At 59.9% G+C, this 19,920-nt stretch overlaps 2 protein-coding genes across 5 annotated transcripts in view; one reads left to right on the plus strand and one right to left on the minus strand.

Annotated features, from left to right (window-relative positions):
• Positions 1-19,920, minus strand: part of PPIB (peptidylprolyl isomerase B) — a 151,295-nt gene that overhangs the window by 108,926 nt on the left and 22,449 nt on the right. The gene's annotated exons all lie outside the window — the stretch shown is intronic.
• Positions 1,150-19,920, plus strand: part of ZNF609 (zinc finger protein 609) — a 45,297-nt gene continuing 26,526 nt past the window's right edge. For 2 of the 3 annotated variants that reach the window (XM_069867186.1, XM_069867188.1), the window contains exons 1-2: positions 1,150-1,338; positions 12,412-13,275. In XM_069867186.1, the coding sequence (XP_069723287.1) occupies positions 12,529-13,275 (747 nt within the window). In that variant the 5' untranslated portion in view covers positions 1,150-1,338; positions 12,412-12,528. The remainder of the gene's footprint in view (positions 1,339-12,411; positions 13,276-19,920) is intronic. The other variant, XM_069867187.1, reaches the window with a different exon arrangement.

Raw genomic sequence — 19,920 nt, forward strand, 5'->3', positions numbered from 1 at the left:
GCGAGGTCCTTTGGACGGACGCCTCGCAGGAGAGGGGCAAGAAATTCGGTGAAACTGTGTCCCTCAGCTGGGGCGCCCGTGCCCGGTGGGGGTGTCGGGGGAGCAGGGGGCTCTGTCCCTGCTCGGGGGCCTCACAGCTGCCGGCAGAGCTCTTGGCTCTCCCGATCTGTACGGGAGCAGCAGCCCTCCTGCAGGAGCTGGAAACCCGCTCTGCTTTAGGAGGGGGATTCATTTCTCCTTTTCCTTTAATCCTTCGTGTTCAGCATCTCCCCGTGTGGCAGGGTCCGTGTTCCCTGGGCGAGGAGCTTCTCCTGCCGCGTCGCTCCAGGTTCTGCACCTTGTCTCTGCCTCGGCTGCAGAGGAGGAGGAGGAGCAGGAGCAGCCTTCGCACCAGCTGCCTGCCCGCCCTGAGACGGAGCTGGATGAGCTCTTTGCCCTGGGAATCCTCTTCGAGCTCCTCTGTTGTGAGCTCCCCAGGCCGCTGGAGGGGGTGGATCTGGATTCAGTGCCCCCCTCGCTGTCATTCCCCGTTTGGAAAACCCTCCCGGGTGCGTCAGCCCCGAGCGGCCCGAGGTGGCCGGCGCTGGCGGGGGGGGGGAGGGGGCGCTCCGCCCTCCCCCTCGCTGCGGGACCGCGTCCTGCTCCGAGCTCCGCGCGGCCGGGCTGCCTGCTTGGACCCTGCGGCCCGTCCTCCCCCGGCTCCCCGCGGGGGCCTGGGGGGCTCCGGGGCCAAGAACGGGCCCCGAAAAGACGCCCCCGGCCTCCGATCCCGGGCCTGATCCGCTCTCCGCGTTTTCCGTCCCCTTCGTGCCGGCCTTTCCCCGCCTCCCGTTCCGCGATCCGCCTTCCGGCTTTTGCCTCGCACCTGCCGCCGAACGGAGCCGGAACGAGCCGAGGGGAGCCGAGCGGAGCCGAAGCGGAGGCAGCCGAAGAGAGCCGAGCAGAGCCGAAGGGGCCCGAGGGGAACCGAAGCGAGCGGAGTCGAGGGAAGCCGAGCGCCCGAGCAGAGCTGAGGGGAGCAAAGCCGAGCGCAGCCGAACTGAGCCGAGCGGCCGGACGGAGCCGATCGCGGCCGCTCGGAGCCGATCGCGGCCGGACGGAGCCGCTCGCCGCCGCTCGGAGCCGCTCGCGGCCGGACGGAGCCGCTCGCCGCCGCCCGGAGCCGCTGGCCGCCGCCGGGCCGTTGCGCCGCGCCCGCAGGCGCCCTGCGCGGCCCCGCCCGCTCGCGGCTCGCGGCGCATGGCGGCCCCGGCCGGGCCGTAGCTGCCGGCGGAGCGGCGCGGCGCCGGGCGGCCCCATGGAGGAGACCTAGGGCCGCCGGCACCGGAGCGCGGCCCGGTGAGTGCGGGGGGCGGCGGCGGCGGCGGCGGGGCCGGCGGGCGGGGCGTCCCGGGGCCGTTGGGCCCGTTGGGCCCGGCCGTTGCCCCCGCGGCCGTTGGGGCCGGGACCCCCCGTGCCCTCAGAGCCCCGGGGGGCGGGGGTCCCGTGTGCGGGGGGGGGTGCCGTGCCCGGTGTCCCCGGGGCGGGGGGAGGCCGTGCCCGGTGTCCCCGGGCGAGGCGCGGGGCTCCCCCGGTCCCGGTGCGGGCTCCGCCGCTTTGTGCGGTGTCCCCGGCGCGGGGCTGCGCCGCGCGGCTCCGGCTCTTTGTTTTGCTCTCGCACCGGGACCCCCCGGCCCCGCGTCCTGGCGATCGGCCCCGCACCGGCCGCCATCGGTCGGGGGTCGCTGTGGAAACGGGTCGCTCTCCGGACCGAAATCCTCGCCCCTTTGTGCCCCCGCTCCCCCTCGCCGAGGCCGGGGCCGTTTGCGTCGGCTCGGGGCGAAAGGGCGAGGAGCTTGGGTCGCGGCGACATGGGCCCCGGGACGAGTCGGTGACGGAGCCGGCGGGGAGGAAGGAGCCGCCGCTGGGCTCGGCCGGGGCGCGGGGGCGGCTTTCCTGCCTTCCAGCCCGTGTCTCCGGAGGGTCCGGGCGCTCCTCGCAGGTGCCCGAATCCACGTGCCGCCGGGTCAGGGGCGCAGGGGCCCCGCGCCGACGGCCCCCGGGGACGCTCCCTCGCCGCTGCCCGGTCCCTCCGGCCGGGGCTCCGGGGCTCCTCCGGCTGCCTGTCCCTTCAGAACCGGCCCGCGTCCCGCGGGGATTCGCCTGCGATTGCATTGACAGCATCTGGGTGATTTTAATTGCATAAATTAAGGAAAACGAGAAGCCTCCTCGTGTTTGCAGCACGTCCGCGCGGGCGTTCCCACCAACACGAAGTCGGTGCCCAGGGGAGACCCGTGCTCGGGGGGCTCGGCGGGGCCTGGCGCCCGGCACGAGGGTTGGGTTGGCGTCCCTGCCTCCCTCCTCTTGCTCCAGGAGGGAAGGGGAAGAGCTGGGCCCTGTCACGTGGCTCTCGACCTTGGAGGGGCTGGAGCGGGATGTGCCCGCCGCTGGCAGGGCTGCGCTGGGATTAGAGCTGGGCACTGATGCAAGGCTGGTCCCAGCTGTAACGCCATAAGCCTCTTTGTGCCTTTATCTGGAGCGTTATGGAAATGAGAGGGTATTTATGGGCCCAGGTATGCTGTTCCGGGCGTGGATGATGCCCTTTGGGTGTTGGCACCGCTGCCGCTGGCCGGCGTTCCCGCGGGAGGCAGGGACGCGGTGGGCAGATGCTCCCGGGCAGCGCGTCATGCGCCGGCTCCCTGCGAGATGGAGGTGAGGCTGCAGGTGACCTTGCTGGGGGCTGGTGACAGTTCATAGAATCATAGAATAACCAGGTTGGAAGAGACCCACCGGATCATCGAGTCCAACCATTCCCATCAAGCACTAAACCATGTCCCTCAGCACCTCGTCCACCCGTCCCTTAAACCCCTCCAGGGAAGGGGACTCAACCCCCTCCCTGGGCAGCCTGTTCCAGCCCAGTTAACTGCGCTTTGTGGCTTGTGTGCAGCGGGTGGGCGCTGGGTGGCCGGTGGGAGATGGAGCGGCTTCAAGGCGAGATCCGTGTCTGTCTTGGTGGAACTCGTGTGTTTCCAGCCTTTGGGGCTGTTCCAAACCCACTCTGCGCTCTTCCCGGCTCGTGGTGCTTTGTGGAGAGGTGTTTAAAGACCTGGAGGTGCTTGGGCTGCCTGTGCTTCTCCTGCGATGCCTCTTCTGATGCTTCAAGTACGCGTGCGCTCCATGTGGGAGGAGAGCCAGGCTCTTCCCATGGAGCTTCCCGTGTGTTCAGGAGAGTCATAATGTGGATACGGTGGTTGTGGCTGGAGGCTGCCGTTGTGTAGGGGCCTGACTCCATCAGGGTTTGGGGATGCGGAGGATGTCGAGGACCTCTTCTGTGTGCCGAGGGTCTTCTGTCAGGGCAGGAGCAGGGAGATGAGCTGGGTTGGAGCAGGTGGCTGCCCTGGGAGCCTGTCAGGGGCCACCTCTGGCTGCTGAACCGGAGCCTTGGCCACCCCATCAGCAGCCACTCTGCTCCGCGTCCCTATGTCGGTTGACTCTGATGAAGAAGGTATCCACTTGGTTTCAGGGAAGGGAGGGAGAAGCGATCCCACCAATTTAATGGAAAATGTGCTTTCCACTAGCGAGGATCAGTGTGATGTGGTTTTGGATCTAGGCTTTGCTGGGACACCCCAGCAGAAAAGAAAGTGGGAATGGCTGCCAGCGTGGGGATCTCTCTCTCTGACCCCAGGTGCTGGTGTGATTTCTCTTGGCATTTATGGAGTTTCTGTAAAGGGAACACCCACTGTGCTTCTGGTTTGGTGAAAAGTCACTGACTGGGGTGAAACCGGATGCTGGTTTGGCTTCTGCTGCAGCCAAAGGGCCTTCATCTCTGCACAAGTGACTGTGGTGGCTGCCAAGGCACCAGGGAGAGGGAGAGGAGGGTGTGCTGCATTTTTGTGGATGCGTAAGGTTAAGTTCAGGAGAACCTTGATATGTTTTGTCTAAACATGAAATGCTTCGCTTCTGCAGTTTGTTTTCTCGAGTAAGCAAAGAAAGAAAAAGGGAAGATGATGTTTTTGTGGAATCACTTGGAGTGGAAAAGCCCTCTCAGCCCATCTAGCCCAACTGCCCCGTGCCGAGTGACCCCTGTCCCCAAATGCCATGGCCACACGCTTCGTGAAGCCCTCCAGGGATGGGGACTCCACCTCTGCCCTGGGCAGCCTCTGACAGGACTTGCCCCTTCCTGCTGCCTCTTTCCTGAGCACACGTAGGCTCAGAAAGGCTCCACTGCATTGGGTTTTTCTCCCTGGTTCCTGGGTGTGCTCAGCCACCTGCCAGCCGGTGGGAAGGGCGATAGCTCTGTATGGTCCTCTGTCACCTCCGACCCCTCGTCCCTCTGCACCCAGTGACTGGCAGCAAAACAAGGCAGTTCGGGACTGATTTCAGTAAACTTGCTGAGCCTGCGTGTGGTTTGGATTCATTGGAGTGTTCCTGGCTCAAGCCAGTCCAAAGGTTTGGTTCAGAGTTATCCCAGGGCCTCTCCCAGGGTAGGCAGGTGCCTGGGGAGGAGGCTGCGAGGACCTTGCTGAGGGAATGGCTCCTTCCCCATGGATTTGGGGTGAAGTTCCCCTTCCTGGAGATCTCCTGTTCGTTCCTGGGGGTTTCGTGTCTGATCCTTGCCTTCTCCCTGTGCCACAAGTGACCTGCGACCACCAAAATATGCATGGTTCTCCCTGGACTGATTTTATTCCATTCTGTGCCTGCTAATTGACAGAACTGGGTGATTTGCAAAGGGCCGTTAGCAGGAATTAGTGACTTTGTGGTGGCTGTGGAGCTGTGCGTTGCTTATTGGTGGAACACACCTGTTTGTTATCCCTGCTGGGGAAGAACCGGGGCTTCTTGGCATGGTGCTCACTGTGCTTGCATTCATCCCTGCCTGCACGCACCTTCCCTCCTCTCCATCGCCGTCCGGCTGGTTTTCCCAAAGCGTTCCCAGGCTGCTGGCATGACAGTAAGAGCGATGGCGGCCGCCTGCGCGCTCCTTGGCTGCGCACAAGGCCCCAGCTCGTAGCCAAGGTGCCCTAATTGGGTATTGAGCAAAGGGAATTAATGGCATTAATAGGCGAGGTGGTTTGGAGCGGCGGGGAGATGTTCCTTCTCGTCTGCAGCCTGGGAAACGGCCAACACTGCCTGTCCGCTCTTCTCCGAAGGAGGAAAACAAAGCCTGGAAGCTCACCCTTCCCCAGGAACAACCTGGGAGCGAGCAAGCGAGCGAGTGTTGTGTGTCCTCTCCACACCACACAGCTGCCTTCCCTCAGCTGTCAAGGCCTGGGCTGGGAGCGTCACTCCACTGGGATTGCTCTGGTCGTCTTCCCTTGGATGGAGAAGACAGAAGTGAGACATTTGCTTTGGTATGGAGCCCTCCCTGCCTCTGCTGGTGGGCTCCCTTTCTTGGAGGGTGGACTTTATGGGAACCCATGTGGGTTCATCCCGTACATCCCAATGGGAAGTGTCATAACACAGAGCTCGGTGCCAAACAGACCTGTCTCATTTTGAGTGGGTAATGTCATTTTTGGCACAGCCAGTAGCGGCACGGCCGGCTCGGCTCAACAAGAGCGGGCACTGTGGCCGGTGCTGCCGGCAGCGCCTGTGATGAGCTGTGCTGCGCTGGCTGGTCTTGCTCAGACTCATCAGAAGCACTTCTGAGTTAATCCCGGCTGGTTATTGCTCACAGGACTGCTTTTTGCTTTTGCCACCACGTAGCTGCCAGTGTTGTGTGCGTCAGCCTCTGGCAGCCAGACCCCATGGTGATGCCTGTGCCTGCCAGGCGCTCCCGGGGTGCTGGTGGTGCTGTGGGCCCTGTGGCTGCACCGGCTGACGAGGGGAGATGGAGGGGCCAGTGGGGTGCTGGGCTGGGGGGAAGATGGGCACTCAGGTTATTGTTCAACCATCGTGTGCCAGTCGGCACGGTGTTGTCTTCCAGTGCGCGGACACAGCGATGAGGGGTGAATCCCTCTCTGGTGTCTCTCGTTCTGGACAGATTGGAGAGCAGAGCTGGCAGGAAGGAAGCTGGCGCTGTTTTACCCGCCGAACGCTTTTCTCCCATGCCTGTGGGTTTTTCAGTTCCTTTTTCCCAGCACAGCTGAATATTAAGCTGAACACGGGGGGTGGGAACTGGGTGATCTTTAAGGTCCCTTCCAATCCAAACCATTCCATGATTCTATGATGGATCTGAGTGCTGGGGTTGCTGAGAGAGTTCTTGGCTGTTTCCAGCTGTTGGAGGTTTTGAGGTCCACGAGGTGGCCTGCAGGAAGGGGTCCAGCCAGTGTTCAGGCAGATGAGCAGGCTCAGTCTCCAGAGGAAAGGCCGAGCCTGAGCATTGCGGCTCCCCACTCATCTCCACAGCAGAGGCTTGGGAAGGGGATGTGCCTTGCGCAGACAGTACTGTGCGAGCTGTAACAACGCACAGCGTGGCTTTTGGCTTGGTGCTCCTCTGCGTTATCCCACCTCTGTCACCCTTCCTGCAATCCTGGCTCCTCTGTAGGAGGGCTGTGCACGTGGGCACGGCGCTGGAATTTTGTGGGTGGCTACAAAGAGGACAAAGGCTCTCTCTTTACAAGGAGCCACATGGAGAAGCCATAGAATCATGGAATGTTTTGGGTTGGAAGGAACCTTAAACATCATTCAGTTCCAGCCCCCAAGATAAGGGGCAGCGGAAACAGTTTGCACTGTGAAAGGTTTCATCTCGATGTTTTGCAGAACAGTCATTCTCTAGAACAACCTCCCCAGGGACACAGCAGAGTCCATATGGCTGGAGGTTTTCCAGATGCAACAGGACAGGGTGGTGGGTAACTTTATCTGGGCTCCCTTGCTCACGAAAGGCTGGGTCACATGAACTTCTGAGGTCCCTTCCAACCCACTCTGCTCTACAGTTCTATGGCTTGAGCCTTGTTGATGCGTACGTTCCCGCTTGTGTATAACGATGACGCTTGCTCAGCTTCCCGCTGGAGAAGACTCCGGCAGTGTGGTTCAGCAGAGAGCAAGTGGGAGAACCAAGAAAGTGACGTTTATCTGCTGTCCATGGGGAACAAAATGTGGTCATGTTTGGTGTGGGTCTGTAGGTGTTGATCTGCCTCCTGCTTGAGCTGAGGAACATGTGTTTGAGTGATGTTTCTCTTCTTTTCTTGATATATGAAGCTCTGGACTTCCCTGTGTGGGGAAATCGGAGTCATGTTTTATTCTGTACAGAGTGAAGTAGCTTGGAAACATGCAAGGGTTCAGAAACATCAAAGTCAGATAACTGTAGATTGAAGGAACTGCGGGCTCTTGAGGCACAAACAGAAAACAGGGACTGTGTTGACGATGGATTAGATCTTGGGGAGAAATGTTTTGCTGTGAGGGTGGGGAGCCCCTGGCCCAGGTTGCCCAGAGCAGGGGTGGCTGCCCCATCCCTGGAGGGGTTCAAGGCCAGGTTGGATGGGGCTGGGAGCCCCTGATCCAGTGGGAGGTGTCCCTGCCCATGGCAGGGGTGGGACTGGATGGGTTTGGAGGTTCCTTCCAGCCCAAACCATTCCATGATTCGATGATGAAAGAGAAACTTGTTCCAGTTTTCCCCATTTTGTGATATAAAGGAAGGCCTGAAACGTTTGCTCCTGCTTGTTTTCCCCCTTTTTGGGTTCCTGACGTTGGTGACATTATGTCTGGTTGTGTTTGGCTCTATGGGAGCTGAGGGTAGTGAGGGGTCTGCTGAGGGCAGCTTTGCTATCGAGCCACCTTCCACAGCCCTGGGTTTCTGAGCCCCAGGTAGAGTGCTTCCTCAGTGCTTCCCTGGTGTTGCGGCTGAGGAGGCGTTGATAAGGAAAAGACACCAAGTTTTAGTGGATCCGGTGGAGTGTGCTCTTCAGACAGAGCCAGGCTGCGATTCAGCACCACGTGCCCTTATCTTGGTCTCTCCCCTTTTGCTGGACTCCTTTGTGTGCCACAGCCTGGCTGCGTGTGGCTGTGTTTTAAGGTCACGAGTGGACAGGGGTGGCCATGAGGTTGAGTTTCTATGTGAGCAACATCTTTTGATGGTGGATGAGGAGCAGGCCTTTGAGTGTGTGCTGGGCGTTGTGACTGACAAATCTCCTCAGTTTTGCTCCAGGTGGGGCGATTGTCTGGCTGCCCCTATGCCGAAGAAGTCCTTGCTCACCTCTCCAGTCGTCCTCCATCTCCAGCCTCTTCCAGTGACCTCGTCTGTCCCGCTTTTGTAGTGCTTGGACTCAAATATTCCAGGCTTTTCTCAGGAATGCCAACAAATGACTCATGCCCCGGGTCAGGTTCATCCCCAGTGTCAAGGCGCAGCCTGCGGAAGCTCGGAGTCCCGTGTAAGTAGCTGGTCGTGCTTGGGCTGCGGTGCATGCTGGAAGATGTAGTCTGGGGAGGTTCACCTCCATATTGAAAGAAGAAGGGTGGCTCCATTTTATTCAAATTGGGTCCAGGCTGCTCCCTCCGGGCAGCTCGCCGGCGTGTCCCGCTCAGCCCCAGAGCTGCCCGAGTTCTCTCGAGCAAGGGCTGGGAGCCTAGCTCATCCATTCAGAAATCGGGCTCAATCCCACACCGAGCAGCCCTTTCAGAAGCCCTGTGCTCCGGTGTGTGGTGCAACGGGATTGAGGGATCCTGCTCCGGTGGGTGCCACGGCAAATCCCTTTGTCTGCTGTGGAGTGGCTGGTGTGTGGGGAGAGAGCAAACCCTCCTCCCCGCGCTGTTCCTGGAGCTGCGAGCAGCAAGTGAGTGAGGAAGCTCCTTTGTGCCGATCCCTCAGTCTCCTCCGTGCGTGCCAGCTGGCTCACACTCAACATTTCTCTTTTTCTCTCTGTTTTTTTCCCTCCCCCATCCCTGGAGAGAGGGGGCGGGGAGAGGGGGAGCAGCTTAAAAAGCTCTGCAGCACGGGCATGGGAGCGACTGCACAGCCACCCAACCCAAACAAGCCCAGCTGGGGGATTACGGCCGTGGCGGCGGGAGCGAGCGCAGCTAGAGAAAGCAGGCGCTCCTGCCGTGCCCCGGGTGCCTCCAGTTGGACAAGGAAACAAAAAGGGATCTTGTGCGGAGGCAGCATGTGGGGAGAGCGGACGGCTGGCTGCCAGCGTGGGAGGAAGGGCCTTGCGCCACGGCCCTTGCGCTGCTGCTTTGGCTTCTGGGCAGCATTGCTTCCCTGGATGTTCTCCCTGGCTGCCCCTGGCTCCCACTGTATGCCGGGGCTTCCTGGGAGGCGTGTGTGTGCTCTCCGGGTTTGCTCCCGGCCAGGGCAAGCATCTCCCTCTGTTCTCTGCCTTGTGCCCCTGCCGCCTCTTGGAGATTCCCCTCACCCCATCTTTGCCACTCCTTCTTGCGGGCATTCCTCAAAGTTAATCAGGGTGAAAATTGCAGTTGGTCGTGTCTGGAAGCCACCAGAGGCCGATCCCGGCGCGCTGAGGGCTGGAGCACACGGGGATGAGACAGTCTCCTTGCGTGTGGGCTGGCTGCTGCCAGGAGAGGAGCTTTCTCCTGCACCTCGCCACCCTTGGGTGTTCCATCCTGCCTCATTCTGGGATCTTGGCTGGGAAAGCTGGAGCGGCGTGGGCTTGGTGGGTTTGCTTCTGAGCGTCCTGTGTGCCTTGTGGCACAAAGAGCTGAGGGCTCACGCGGTTCCTCGCCCCCATTCCGAGGGCGAGCCTCTCCGTTTGCATGGCTTGGTGTGTGTGTGGCTCCGAAAGTGAACTTTCAGGTTCCTCTCTTAATGGGGCTGGCTCCAGCCCAGGCCATAGATGCGGATTGTAGAGGTCTTGGCACCTCCTGGAGCTGAATTATTCATGTCTGGGGCTGTGTGTGTGCAGCATTCCCAAGCAGAAAGCTGTCTCCGCGCTCCAGGACTGCTCTTACAGCGCTTTGTTGGCAGGGCTCCAGGCCAGCAAGTGAGCACATGCTTCTCCTGTTGTGGAGGGATCAATCCCGCGGTGCAGGAGGTAAGGGGAAGGGCGCATTTACAGCTGAATCAGCCTCCTCAGTCTGGTTTCTGAGATGCTGGGTTTGTGGTGGCGTTAGCCCCTGCCGACAGGAGAGCGGGAAGGATCTGGAAGCACCAGGCATTTCTCCAGCTTGGGCAGAGCAGGCGGTGAGGAAGGGACGGCTTCTCTGGACCCCGGGCTGTGGGAACTGGGGTTCCCAGCAGGCTGAGATGGTCCTGGCAGGGCTGGATGGGATCCCTGGGAGTCTCGCTTGGGAGAGGGACCTGAACTCTCCTATAGTTGCAGCGTGGAACCTGCAAGTGGCTCTTGGGAGAAGAGGAACGGGGAACCAGCATGGGAGTTTCAGGATGTGTGGGAAAAGCTCTAGTGCCTTCCCACCACTCCTGCAAACCCTACAGGTTCCCGTCAGTCCTGTTTGTGGTTCCTTCCCTCCGCGTTAGCAAGGCTTGGGCTCCCTTGACGCCTCCTCCATAGGGGAGTGTTTTTCCTCCTCTTGTTTTCTAACCCTTTGATTGTTCTCAGCTCTCTGATCGCCGGGGATCCTGCGGGCTCTGGGCTCCATATCCCTTTTGTTGTGGTGGGAATTGGCAAGCGCTGCTGCTGGTTGTATGGTTTCAGACCAGGGTCCTGCTCATCTGCTCCTCTTATTCCATGGATATAAACAATATTTGTGTGTGTACCCGTGTTTATCCGCACACTTCAAAGGGCAAGGTGAGCTCTGCAGTGTGGCCGAGAGCCGGCCCAGCCGCCGTCGTGAAGGCGTTGGCGGAGCAGGTGACGCTGTGCCTGCCGCCATCTGACCCTGTGGATTGTCCGTCCCCCTCCTGCGTCCATGAGGGCAGATCCTGGCCCTTCTGTCCCTCAGATCCGAGCTGGATGTGCTCTAGCCTTGGGTGAGCAGCTCTTGGAGCTGAAGGCTGAGCCGCATTCCCTCCTAGGAGCTCCTCTGTGTGTCCCTGGGGCTGGGCCTCCACATTGGGCTGGGAAGGGGCTGTTACCAGCGCAAAATCGGGTTCATGCACCTTGTTACCAGCTTTGCCCATCCTGACAAAGGAATCGCTGCATATCTGTGGCACAAAGGGAACTGCTCTGGCACGGAGCCGGCTGTGGTGCTGCTGGTGGCTGGCTCCATCCATGGCTCCGGAGGGGCAGGTTGGTGGCGTCGGGCTGGATGCTGGGGAGCTGTTAGTGACTGCGGAGCACAGTGATCTCCTGATTCGGCACTTTCTGCCGCTGAAACGAGAGGTCAGTGCTTTTCATTCCCAGCTCACATGCTCGCCCCTGGCTCTCGGGGTTAAAAAGCTCTGTAATGACCTGTCAGAGCGTGGATTATTAGCTGTGGAGAGTGGGACTGCGGTGGGAGCAGATGGAGAATGGCCTGGCTGCGGCAGCCTGGCTGATGAAAGAATCCCTGGCATTTTTACAGTGTTTGCATCCCTGGAAGCGCACCGGGAAGCTGCTCTCCAGGCTCCTGCCTGCTGGGCTCAGAGAAACTTCTGCATGTGGGGTTCTTTTTCCCTTCTGATTTGTCTCCAAGTCACCTGGTTTTGGAGTGGTGCTCAGGAACTGGACCAGGAACAGACAGGCCTGGAGCGCAGCGGGGAAGGGGAGGAGGGGAGCTTCGTCTGAAGGGGTGGGCAAGGATTCCAGAAGGGAGCTGGGGGCAGGGGCTGCTGGGGAGAAGCCTTTGCATGTGTTAATTTTATCTCCTCGGTTTAACCGCCATGAGCTTGTCTCAGGAGCAACTCCATGCTTTTTTGGGTTGTGCGTGGAGGTCTTTTTGGGTCTCCTCACTGAGGCCAGGGCAGCGCACAGGGCATCCGAGAGCTGGGGGATGAGGGGTTGGGAAGCCAGGAGGAATCCTGGGCTAGCCAGGGTAGGGCATGACACGCGTAGGGAGGATTGATTCCCCTCTTCCCATTTAACTCTGCAGCTGTGTTTGGTTTTCCATCATTCAAAGCCCTCCCATCTTGTGCTGGAGGTTTAATGTCCTCAGGCTGGGTGCAGGATGGGAAAACAGTGCTTCCCCGTGCTGGTTGGCATTCGGTGACTGCTCTGCAGCATCTCAAGTGTTCCAGGCGCTCTGAAGCCTGGTTTTTTACCACCCACTGAGGCACTTGACTTCCCCAGCGAGTGGCTCTCATCCCTCACGGAGAGGAGCCCTCTTTGGGTGGCATCGGAGGGAGTGAAATCAATCCTCCCTCCTGGGGCAGCGCTCGATGATTCTGAGGGAAATGGCGAGCGGGGGAATGTGTGAAGAATGTCTTGTTGGAACCGAGAGCCATGACCTGCCAGGCTGGTAGTGATCAGGGGGCCAGGGCTGGATGGCACCTGTGGCAGGGACATGGAGGAGCAGCCCCTGGTGTGGGAGGGCAGCAGGAGGAGGCTTCCTCGCACTGGGTGCAGGTGGTTTTGGGAGGCGGGGGGGCATCCAACCTGCCCAGTGCCTTGTCCGGCTGCTGGGGAGGCAGATCTGCATGTGTAACCCTGTTCTCCGCTCTCCCTTCAGCAGCGATGCCGTCACCTGGGCAGACTCCAACCGCTGGAAGCCGCCCTAGGACGTAGGTGACCCCAGGGCCTGGAGGCAGGGAAGAGCCTGGAACCGTGAGGGGCCGTTAACTCTAAGATGTCCTTGAGCAGCGGAGCTTCCGGAGGGAAAGGAATTGATGCGAACCCGGTTGAGACGTACGACAGCGGAGATGAGTGGGACATTGGCGTAGGGAATCTTATCATTGACCTGGACGCCGATTTGGAGAAGGATCAGCAGAAATTGGAAATGTCGGGCTCCAAGGAGGTGGGGCTCCCTGCACCCAATGCGGTGGCAACCCTACCAGATAACATCAAGTTTGTGAGCCCGGTGCCGGGCCCGCAGGGCAAGGAAGGCAAATCCAAGTCGAAGAGGAGCAAGAGTGGCAAGGACAGTGGGAAGCCAGCCCCGGGGAGCTCCTTGTTTGCTCCCGGTGAAGGAGCTGGCGGCAAGAAGGAGGCTCAGGGACGTTCCGGGGATGGTGCGAACTCGGGCGGCCTGGTGCCCACTGTCACCCCGAAGGGCTCAGAGAAGTCGGCCAAAGCGTCTCGCAGCGTGGCCGGCTCCAAGAAGGAGAAGGATGGTGGCTCATCCAAAAGCAAGAAGGAAAGGAGTGAAGGTGCAGGGGCTGCGGCAGAGAAGGAGCCCAGTGTGCTGCAGCCCCTGGCCCTGGCAGTGAGGGTAGGACAGTATGACACGAGCCAGGGGACGGAGCCGGCAGCTGCCGAGCCACTGGGGAGTGTAGCGATTGACACAGGAGCAGCGCTCAACCCCTTGGGAGTTAAGTCGGAGCTGGAGGACGGGGACAGCGAGTGCCGGCAGCTGAAAAAGGTGAAGTCGGAGAAGGTAAGAAAAGTGTTGGGGTCTGGGTGGGGTTGGCATTGCCACTTGGCTCTGACAGTTGTTGCTGTGCTGGGATGTGGATGACAAGGGAGCGGGAGCTTACGGCAGGACAGTGTGTCTTCTACATTATGGGGCTCACGCTGATGAAGGACTGGAGCCTTCCAGGTCTGCTGTGAGGACAGTTTGGCCACAAGTTGTGCCGAGGTTTGGACGTGGCGATGGGAAGGCACCAACCAAGCTGCCTGTGGCTTCTAGGAGCTAGGCACCAACAAATCGCCTGTACTCACTGTGTGCCAGTGTATGATCCTGCCCTACCTTGGGGATTCAGTTTCTTCAGTGCCACGGCTGTGCTGAGTGGGAACCAGGCCTCTCTGGCTCCTTTTGCTCTGCAGGAGGAGCTTGGGCTGGTTGGGAAGGTGATGCCCTGGGCGGGTGCCTGCTCCAGCTCCTAACAGTGTCCATTGGCTGCCCTGTGCTCTGCCCCGTGCCTTGCGTGTTCTTGCTTCCTGGAGCTCCCAGGGGAACTAATTTCTCTCCAATTGCATCCTTTGCAGAGAGGGAGACCCTGATGTGTTGGTAAATGTGAAATCTGTCTGTCTGAGTGGCAGTTGGTTCTGGGTGGCTGCTCAGCCGGTTCCAAATAGGGCTGTTCAGGTAGCTTGTGTCTTGGTAACCATGGTGGATGATGGGATTTCCATGGGAGGGTGGGGAAGACTTGGAGTGTGTGGAGGTCTTTGTGCTTGGAGCAGATGCATGTGTGGTGTTGCCCGTCTGTGCCTGTGGAGCTGTGCATTTGTCATGGCTGGGGGAGCATCCGGAGTCCGTATGCTGGGCTGACTCAGCCCTGGTGCCAGTGAGAAGGGCCAGGGTGTTGGGGGAGTGGCTGGGGGAACCAGGTGTGATAGCTGTGTCCACAACCAGTGGCTCCCAGGAATGTTTCTGTTTCACCGTGGGGATCACCAGTGAGGGACGAGTAGGGAGTGCTCAGCAGATCTGGGAGAGTCTCTGTGGCCAAAGAATGGAGCGTGTGCGGAGAGAGGGCTGGTGAGGTTGGTCAGGCATGGGATGGCTCTGGAGAGGAGCTGCTAAGCAGGTTGGTGCTTCCTCGCTTGAGAGGCAGACTTCTGCGAATGTGGCTGAACTCTGGAAAATTAAGGAGTGGTGTGGAGACGATGTGGTGTTTCCTCATCCTTCCCAGCAGCAGGACCAGACACTGGAAGAGGAGCAGATGCTTTTTGGCAGGATGGACGTGAATGTGGCTACAGAAGGTTGTGGCTGCTGAAAGCTCAGTCGTGCTGTGGGGCACCTGTATGGGTTTGAGGAGGAGGAACGCATCAGGGGCTGTAGAGGTCTGGGTAGAGCCCGAGGAGGGCTTGGAGGTCAAGAAGTATGACAGCATGCTCAGCTGTTGTGGCTGTTGGCTGAACATCACAGACGTAGGCAGGCTGGAGGAGCGGGTCAGTGCCAGCCACATGGAGTTCCACCAGGCCAGGTGTGAGGTCCTGCACCCGGGGGGAGCAATTCCCAGTGTCGGTGCAGACAGGGCATGAGTGGGTTGGGAGAAGCCCTGGGGATGCTGGTGGGTACAAATGGGACAGGTGCTGGTAATGGGCAGTGGCAGCCCAGAGAGCCAACTGCGTTCTGGGCTGTATCAAAGCAGTGGGACCAGCAGGTAAGGGAGGGGATTCTACCCCTCTGCTCTGCCCTGGTGAGACCCCACCTGGAGCCCTGCATTCAGTTCTGGAGTCCTCAACGCAGGAGGGACATGGAGCTGTGGGAGCAAGTCCAGGGTGGGTGGTGGGAATAGGCAGGGTCAGGAGCACTTCTGTTCTGAAGAAGGGTTGGGAGAGCTTGAGAGGTTCAGTTGGAGAGGCCTGGAGAGATCTGATTGTGCCTTTATCAAAATATAAATTAGAGGAAAGATGGAAAGAGACTTTTTACCAGGATCTGTAGGGATGGGACAAGAGACAATGGCTTTAAACTGGGAGAGGGGTGGCTGAGATTGGGAAGAACGAAGAAATGTGTTATGATGAGGGTGGGGAGGCCTTGGCCCGTGTTGCCCAGAGCAGTGGTGGCTGCCCCATCCCTGGAGTTGTTCAAGGTCAGGTTGGATGGGGCTTGGAGCAGACAGATACAGTGGGAGGTGTCACTGCCCGTGGCAGGGTGTGGAACTGGATGGGCTTGGAGGTCCCTTCCAATCCAAACCATTCCATCATCTCCGTACGGACACCCCTTGAGGATGGTTCTGCTGTTTTGTTGTCAGATTCGGGTACAACTGCATTGATGAGGGCTGGAGGGTTGAGCCCTGCTTTGAGAAGATTGATCCACCGGAAAATGTGCCAGGTTTGGTCTCAGGAGGGAACATCGGGTTTCAGGCTCTTGGAGGCAGTTTGATGGCAGAGGCGCGTGCTGGTGGTGGGAGCACAGTGCCTTTGGGCAGGGTGGGGACGTGGAGAGGACAGGTTCTTGCAGGCCTGGGAACAAACCCAGTCTGGGAAGCAAGGAAGTTGCTCAGAGCGAAAGGGGAAGGGCAGCAGCGGGACTCGGTCCCAGCCCGACCTTTGCTCTCGGGCAACCTGTCCTCAGCGTAACCCAGCACTGCTCCCGCATCCGTTCTGGCGCAGAGGCCGGGCTTGGCTGGGGATGGTGGGAGCGAGCCCCTGTGCCTCCACGGCCTCAGCCCGGGACGGGTGACCTCCCTGCGCGTGGCATGGAGCAGTCAGCTCCAGTCAGCTGGATCTGTGCAACCTTTCTGCCTGAGTCCAGGAGCGCTTCCGCAGGGAGTGTTTTTCTCTCAATCAGAGGCTCCAGTGCCACATCTCCTGCTCGCCCGTCCATTGGCTTTAGTGCTTTAAATATCTCACCAGAGGGTTTGCCACCCTCCCACGCGTGCTGCGTGTAGGGATGTATGTTGCATTGGGATTTGTCAGACAACTCCACGTCTGCCAGTCCTGGAGCTGACGTGGTGTCCGCAGGCACCCTTGGCCACGCTCCCGTGTCTGGCATCGCCGCGAGGAAGCCTGCGGACATGGCCTGTGCCCTCCTTGGGAGGTGTTTGCCGGCATCCCCACGGCTCTTGTGGCCACTGTTTTCTGGGGTGATGCCTCAGAAACCAAATATCCTAGTTGCCCATTTCCTAGGTGCACGTCGTGGCCGTATCCAGCCTCAGTCGTGGCGTTCCCCTCCAATGCGATGCCATCGGTCTGCTAGTACACGAGGATGGCTTTGCTAGGAATGGTGCTGGCCCTGCCAGAACCTCTTGGAATAACCCCAGGGTCTCCAGGGTGGGATGAGCACTGGGCTGGGATTCTCTTGGGCTGTGATTGGGAACCTGGGCTGCTCGGTGTGCCGGCCCACGCTGCTGAGCCCCAGAGGGCTTGGGGGGCAGTGGTGGGAGCTGGACTCGGCTTGCAGCAGCGAGAGGAATGGGCACTTGTGTCTGGAGCGTGTGGACTGCAGGTGGCCTTGTCCGTGACTCTGCAGGTCGCTGGGGTGTCCGGAGCGTGCGGGGCTGTGGGAGGGAGCGGCCGCTTGGTGCGCGGCCATGCTCGGCAAAATGGCCGTGCAGGGAGCCAACGCGCGGGCCGCGCTCGGAGCCCCGGCTGCGCTGCCACCCCGGCTGCGCTGCCACCCCGGCCGCGCTGCCGCCTGCTCCGTGGGGTCAGATCGCTGGTGACGGCTCCCACCCCGCTGGCTGCCCACGCCATCACCCTGGCACCTCATGCTGGGAGCGCTGGGGCGGCCCGGCCGGCATGGAGAGCACGGAACAAAAGAGCCTCCAGCTCTTGGCTGCCGCTCGGGCTTTGTTTTGATGGAGAGGTTGTTCAGCAGGAGGAGGGGGGTTGGTTTTTTTTCCCTCCTCTCCTGAGGAGGCTCCAGATGCGCCGCTGCCGCAAACAAGGGCAAAGCAAACAGGAGCCACGGGAGACTCGGCTCTGCTGCACAGCCGCTCCGTCCACGTGCACTGCGGCTCTGGGCAGCGAGGAGCATGAGTTTGGCCGAGTCCTGCTGTGGGCGAGGTGGCAGCAGCCACCGGCATGCTTTGTGCCTCCCCAGATGCAGTGTGGCTGTACCCCTCCTGCGCTCTGGGCAGGATCCCCTGCGCTGCTTGCCCCGATGGTGAGGGGATGCTGTAAATGGGGGACACGGCGGTGGATGGGCCCCACAGCTGGTTCCATGGGAGGGCAACACATCTTGAGGTGGTACTGGAGCAGCAGCTGGGAGGTTGGACAGCACTGGAGGAGGTGGGGCGGCTGCTGCAGGGAAGAAATGCTCCCCAAAACCACATCCTGGAGTTCTCCAGGCTGCCACCGTCTTGTCTGGCAGTTTGCAAGTGGCCTTGGTGTCTCTGTGCAGACTTTCTTCCCCTGAACCCACAGAGCAGAGCTGCACAATGTCCCCAGCGCTGTTCCTGCAACTGGAACTGGGTTGTGGGTCGATCCCAGGTGCTGGGTGCCCCCCACCCATTGATTCCGTACCTGGAGTCAAAGCACAGTGCCTTTTTCAGCCCTTTTTTGGTGGGAGGCATAAAGTTCAGTGGTGGATGGAGTGTCGAGTGTTGGAATGAGGTGGTGCTTAGATGACTCCTCGGTGGATCTCATGTTTTGTATTTAGGCTGGAGAAGAGGAGGCCGAGGGGAGACCTCATTGCTCTGTGCAGCTCCCAGAAGGGAAGTTGCAGTGAGGTGGGTGCTACGCTCTTCTCCCAAGGAACGAAAGATGGGGCAAGAGGAAATGGCCTCGAGTTGCACCAGGGGAGGCTTAGATTGGATAGTGGGGAACATTTTCTGTACAAGAAGAGGGAGGCCCTGGGAAAGACACCACTCCGTTCCCTATGGTCCCCAGAGCCACCTGCTATAGGACTCTGTAGGGTGGGGGCACATGGCCAGCGTGTGTCGGGAACTATGGAAGAGGAAATTGTGCTCGCTGTAAACCATGGGGTGAGTCCTGGAGTCCTGGATCCTGCGGAGAGGTTATTTATAGGTGGGCTTTGTTACCATGACCACTGGGTGCAGCCGGCTGGGGGCTGTATACGGTGCCCCCTCGGAGGGTTCTCTGAAGGGTTCTCTCCCTGTTGGCTTTCCAGGCTGGAGGTGTTGGGAAGGACTGGTTAGTGTTGATGCTCAGCCCATCGGCATTGCCGTATCCCATTTTGTAGGCCGGTGTGCCGAAACGCAGCCCCGTCTTTGCTGGAGCAGGAAGCAGGACCTGCGGCTCTTGTCAAGGACATGAAGCCGCACTGGGATAGCATAGAAAACATCTCCCTGTTCCTGAGGCGCAAGAGTGGCATGGCAGTGTGCTAACGGGGTGGCTGACGGAGGGGACGTGGCTCCTTCCTGATGGCTCCGTGTGCCTCTTCCTCAGCACGAGCAAGCTGCAGTCCGTTCCCAGTGCTCTGGTGAGGGATTTGGGTGGAAAGGCCAGAGGCATATCCCGTTGACTCATGGAGCCAGCCAATTCCTCTCCTGACGGAGATACTCGCTGTCTGACATGGGTCAGATGTTGAAGCTGGACTCGGGTGTTGGTGGCTTTGCTCCCAGGCTGCTTGTTAGCCTAATGACCCCATTACCCAGCGCCATTTATCTGCCTGATGAGATTGCTTTAAAGGAAGCTTCACGGGGTCCTGAAGGCTCCAAAACCCAGGGAGCTGCTCTGGCGGCTGTGATGCTGGAGGAGTGTGCCAGGATAACCGACTAATGAGGGAGGCTGTGGGAAGGGCTGCGGAGCGACACTGTCCCCTTCCTCTGCATTTCAGGGACAGCTGGTTGGGGATTTGCTGCCTTTTCCATGTTTCCTGCAGGCACAGCATCTTCTGTGCCCCTGTTTTCCTAGCGTTTGCTGTGAAAACCTGACACTGTTCCTCTGCCAGTGGATGCCTCAGGCTGGAGCTAGGAAATCCATCTCTTCTGTGAGTCCTTGTGTGAAGGTGACCTTGGAGACATGCAGGGCAAGAGGGCACCTGGGTGTTCCAAGCTGAGGGCAGGCAGCTGCCCTGTGTGGGACTAACGGCAGCAATGGACTTCTTGGGGTGAATTTTTGTGACTTTCCCATCTCACGGTGATCAGTACCAGGAGCCAGAGTCCTTGTTGGGATACAAGAGGAAAAACCACCCCAGGTCTCCCAGATACTGTGCCAGCGGCTGGAGCTGGAGAGCTGGGAAGACACAGCCTGGGGCTGGAAAGGTGTTGCTGGGCTCTGAGATGATTTAAATCCACCGGCAGCCTGATGGTTTTTCTGTTGGGTGCCAATAGCTGCTGGAGATATTCCTGTCCCTGTTACTCATCCCTGCCCCCGGCCCTGATCGGGGAGCTGCTCTGATAGAAATAAAGGCGCTCAGGGCTTTCCAGGGTGAGCTCAGGTGGCGTGGGTGGGTGGATAGGACTGGAGACAAGGCCTCTGCCGGGGCGATGCCATGAGGTGAAGGGCTGGGGGCTCTGCCCGGCTGCCAGCGTCTCACAGGGCCTGCAGCGAAGGTGTGTGGTGCCCGTGCTGTCCATCCCTCTCCTCCTCCCATGTCTTCGGCCTTACCTCTGGCTGGCTGAGTACTATGGCTCTGTCCTCTCGTGCTGCAGGCAGGATCAATCCCGTAGCAAGAAGGCACTGACCACAGAGCTTTTCTACAGGGTGGTGATGGCGCGTGGTCCTGGCT

The sequence above is a fragment of the Phaenicophaeus curvirostris genome, chromosome 12, assembly GCF_032191515.1.
Source record: "Phaenicophaeus curvirostris isolate KB17595 chromosome 12, BPBGC_Pcur_1.0, whole genome shotgun sequence".
Classification (NCBI taxonomy): Eukaryota; Metazoa; Chordata; class Aves; order Cuculiformes; family Cuculidae; genus Phaenicophaeus; species Phaenicophaeus curvirostris.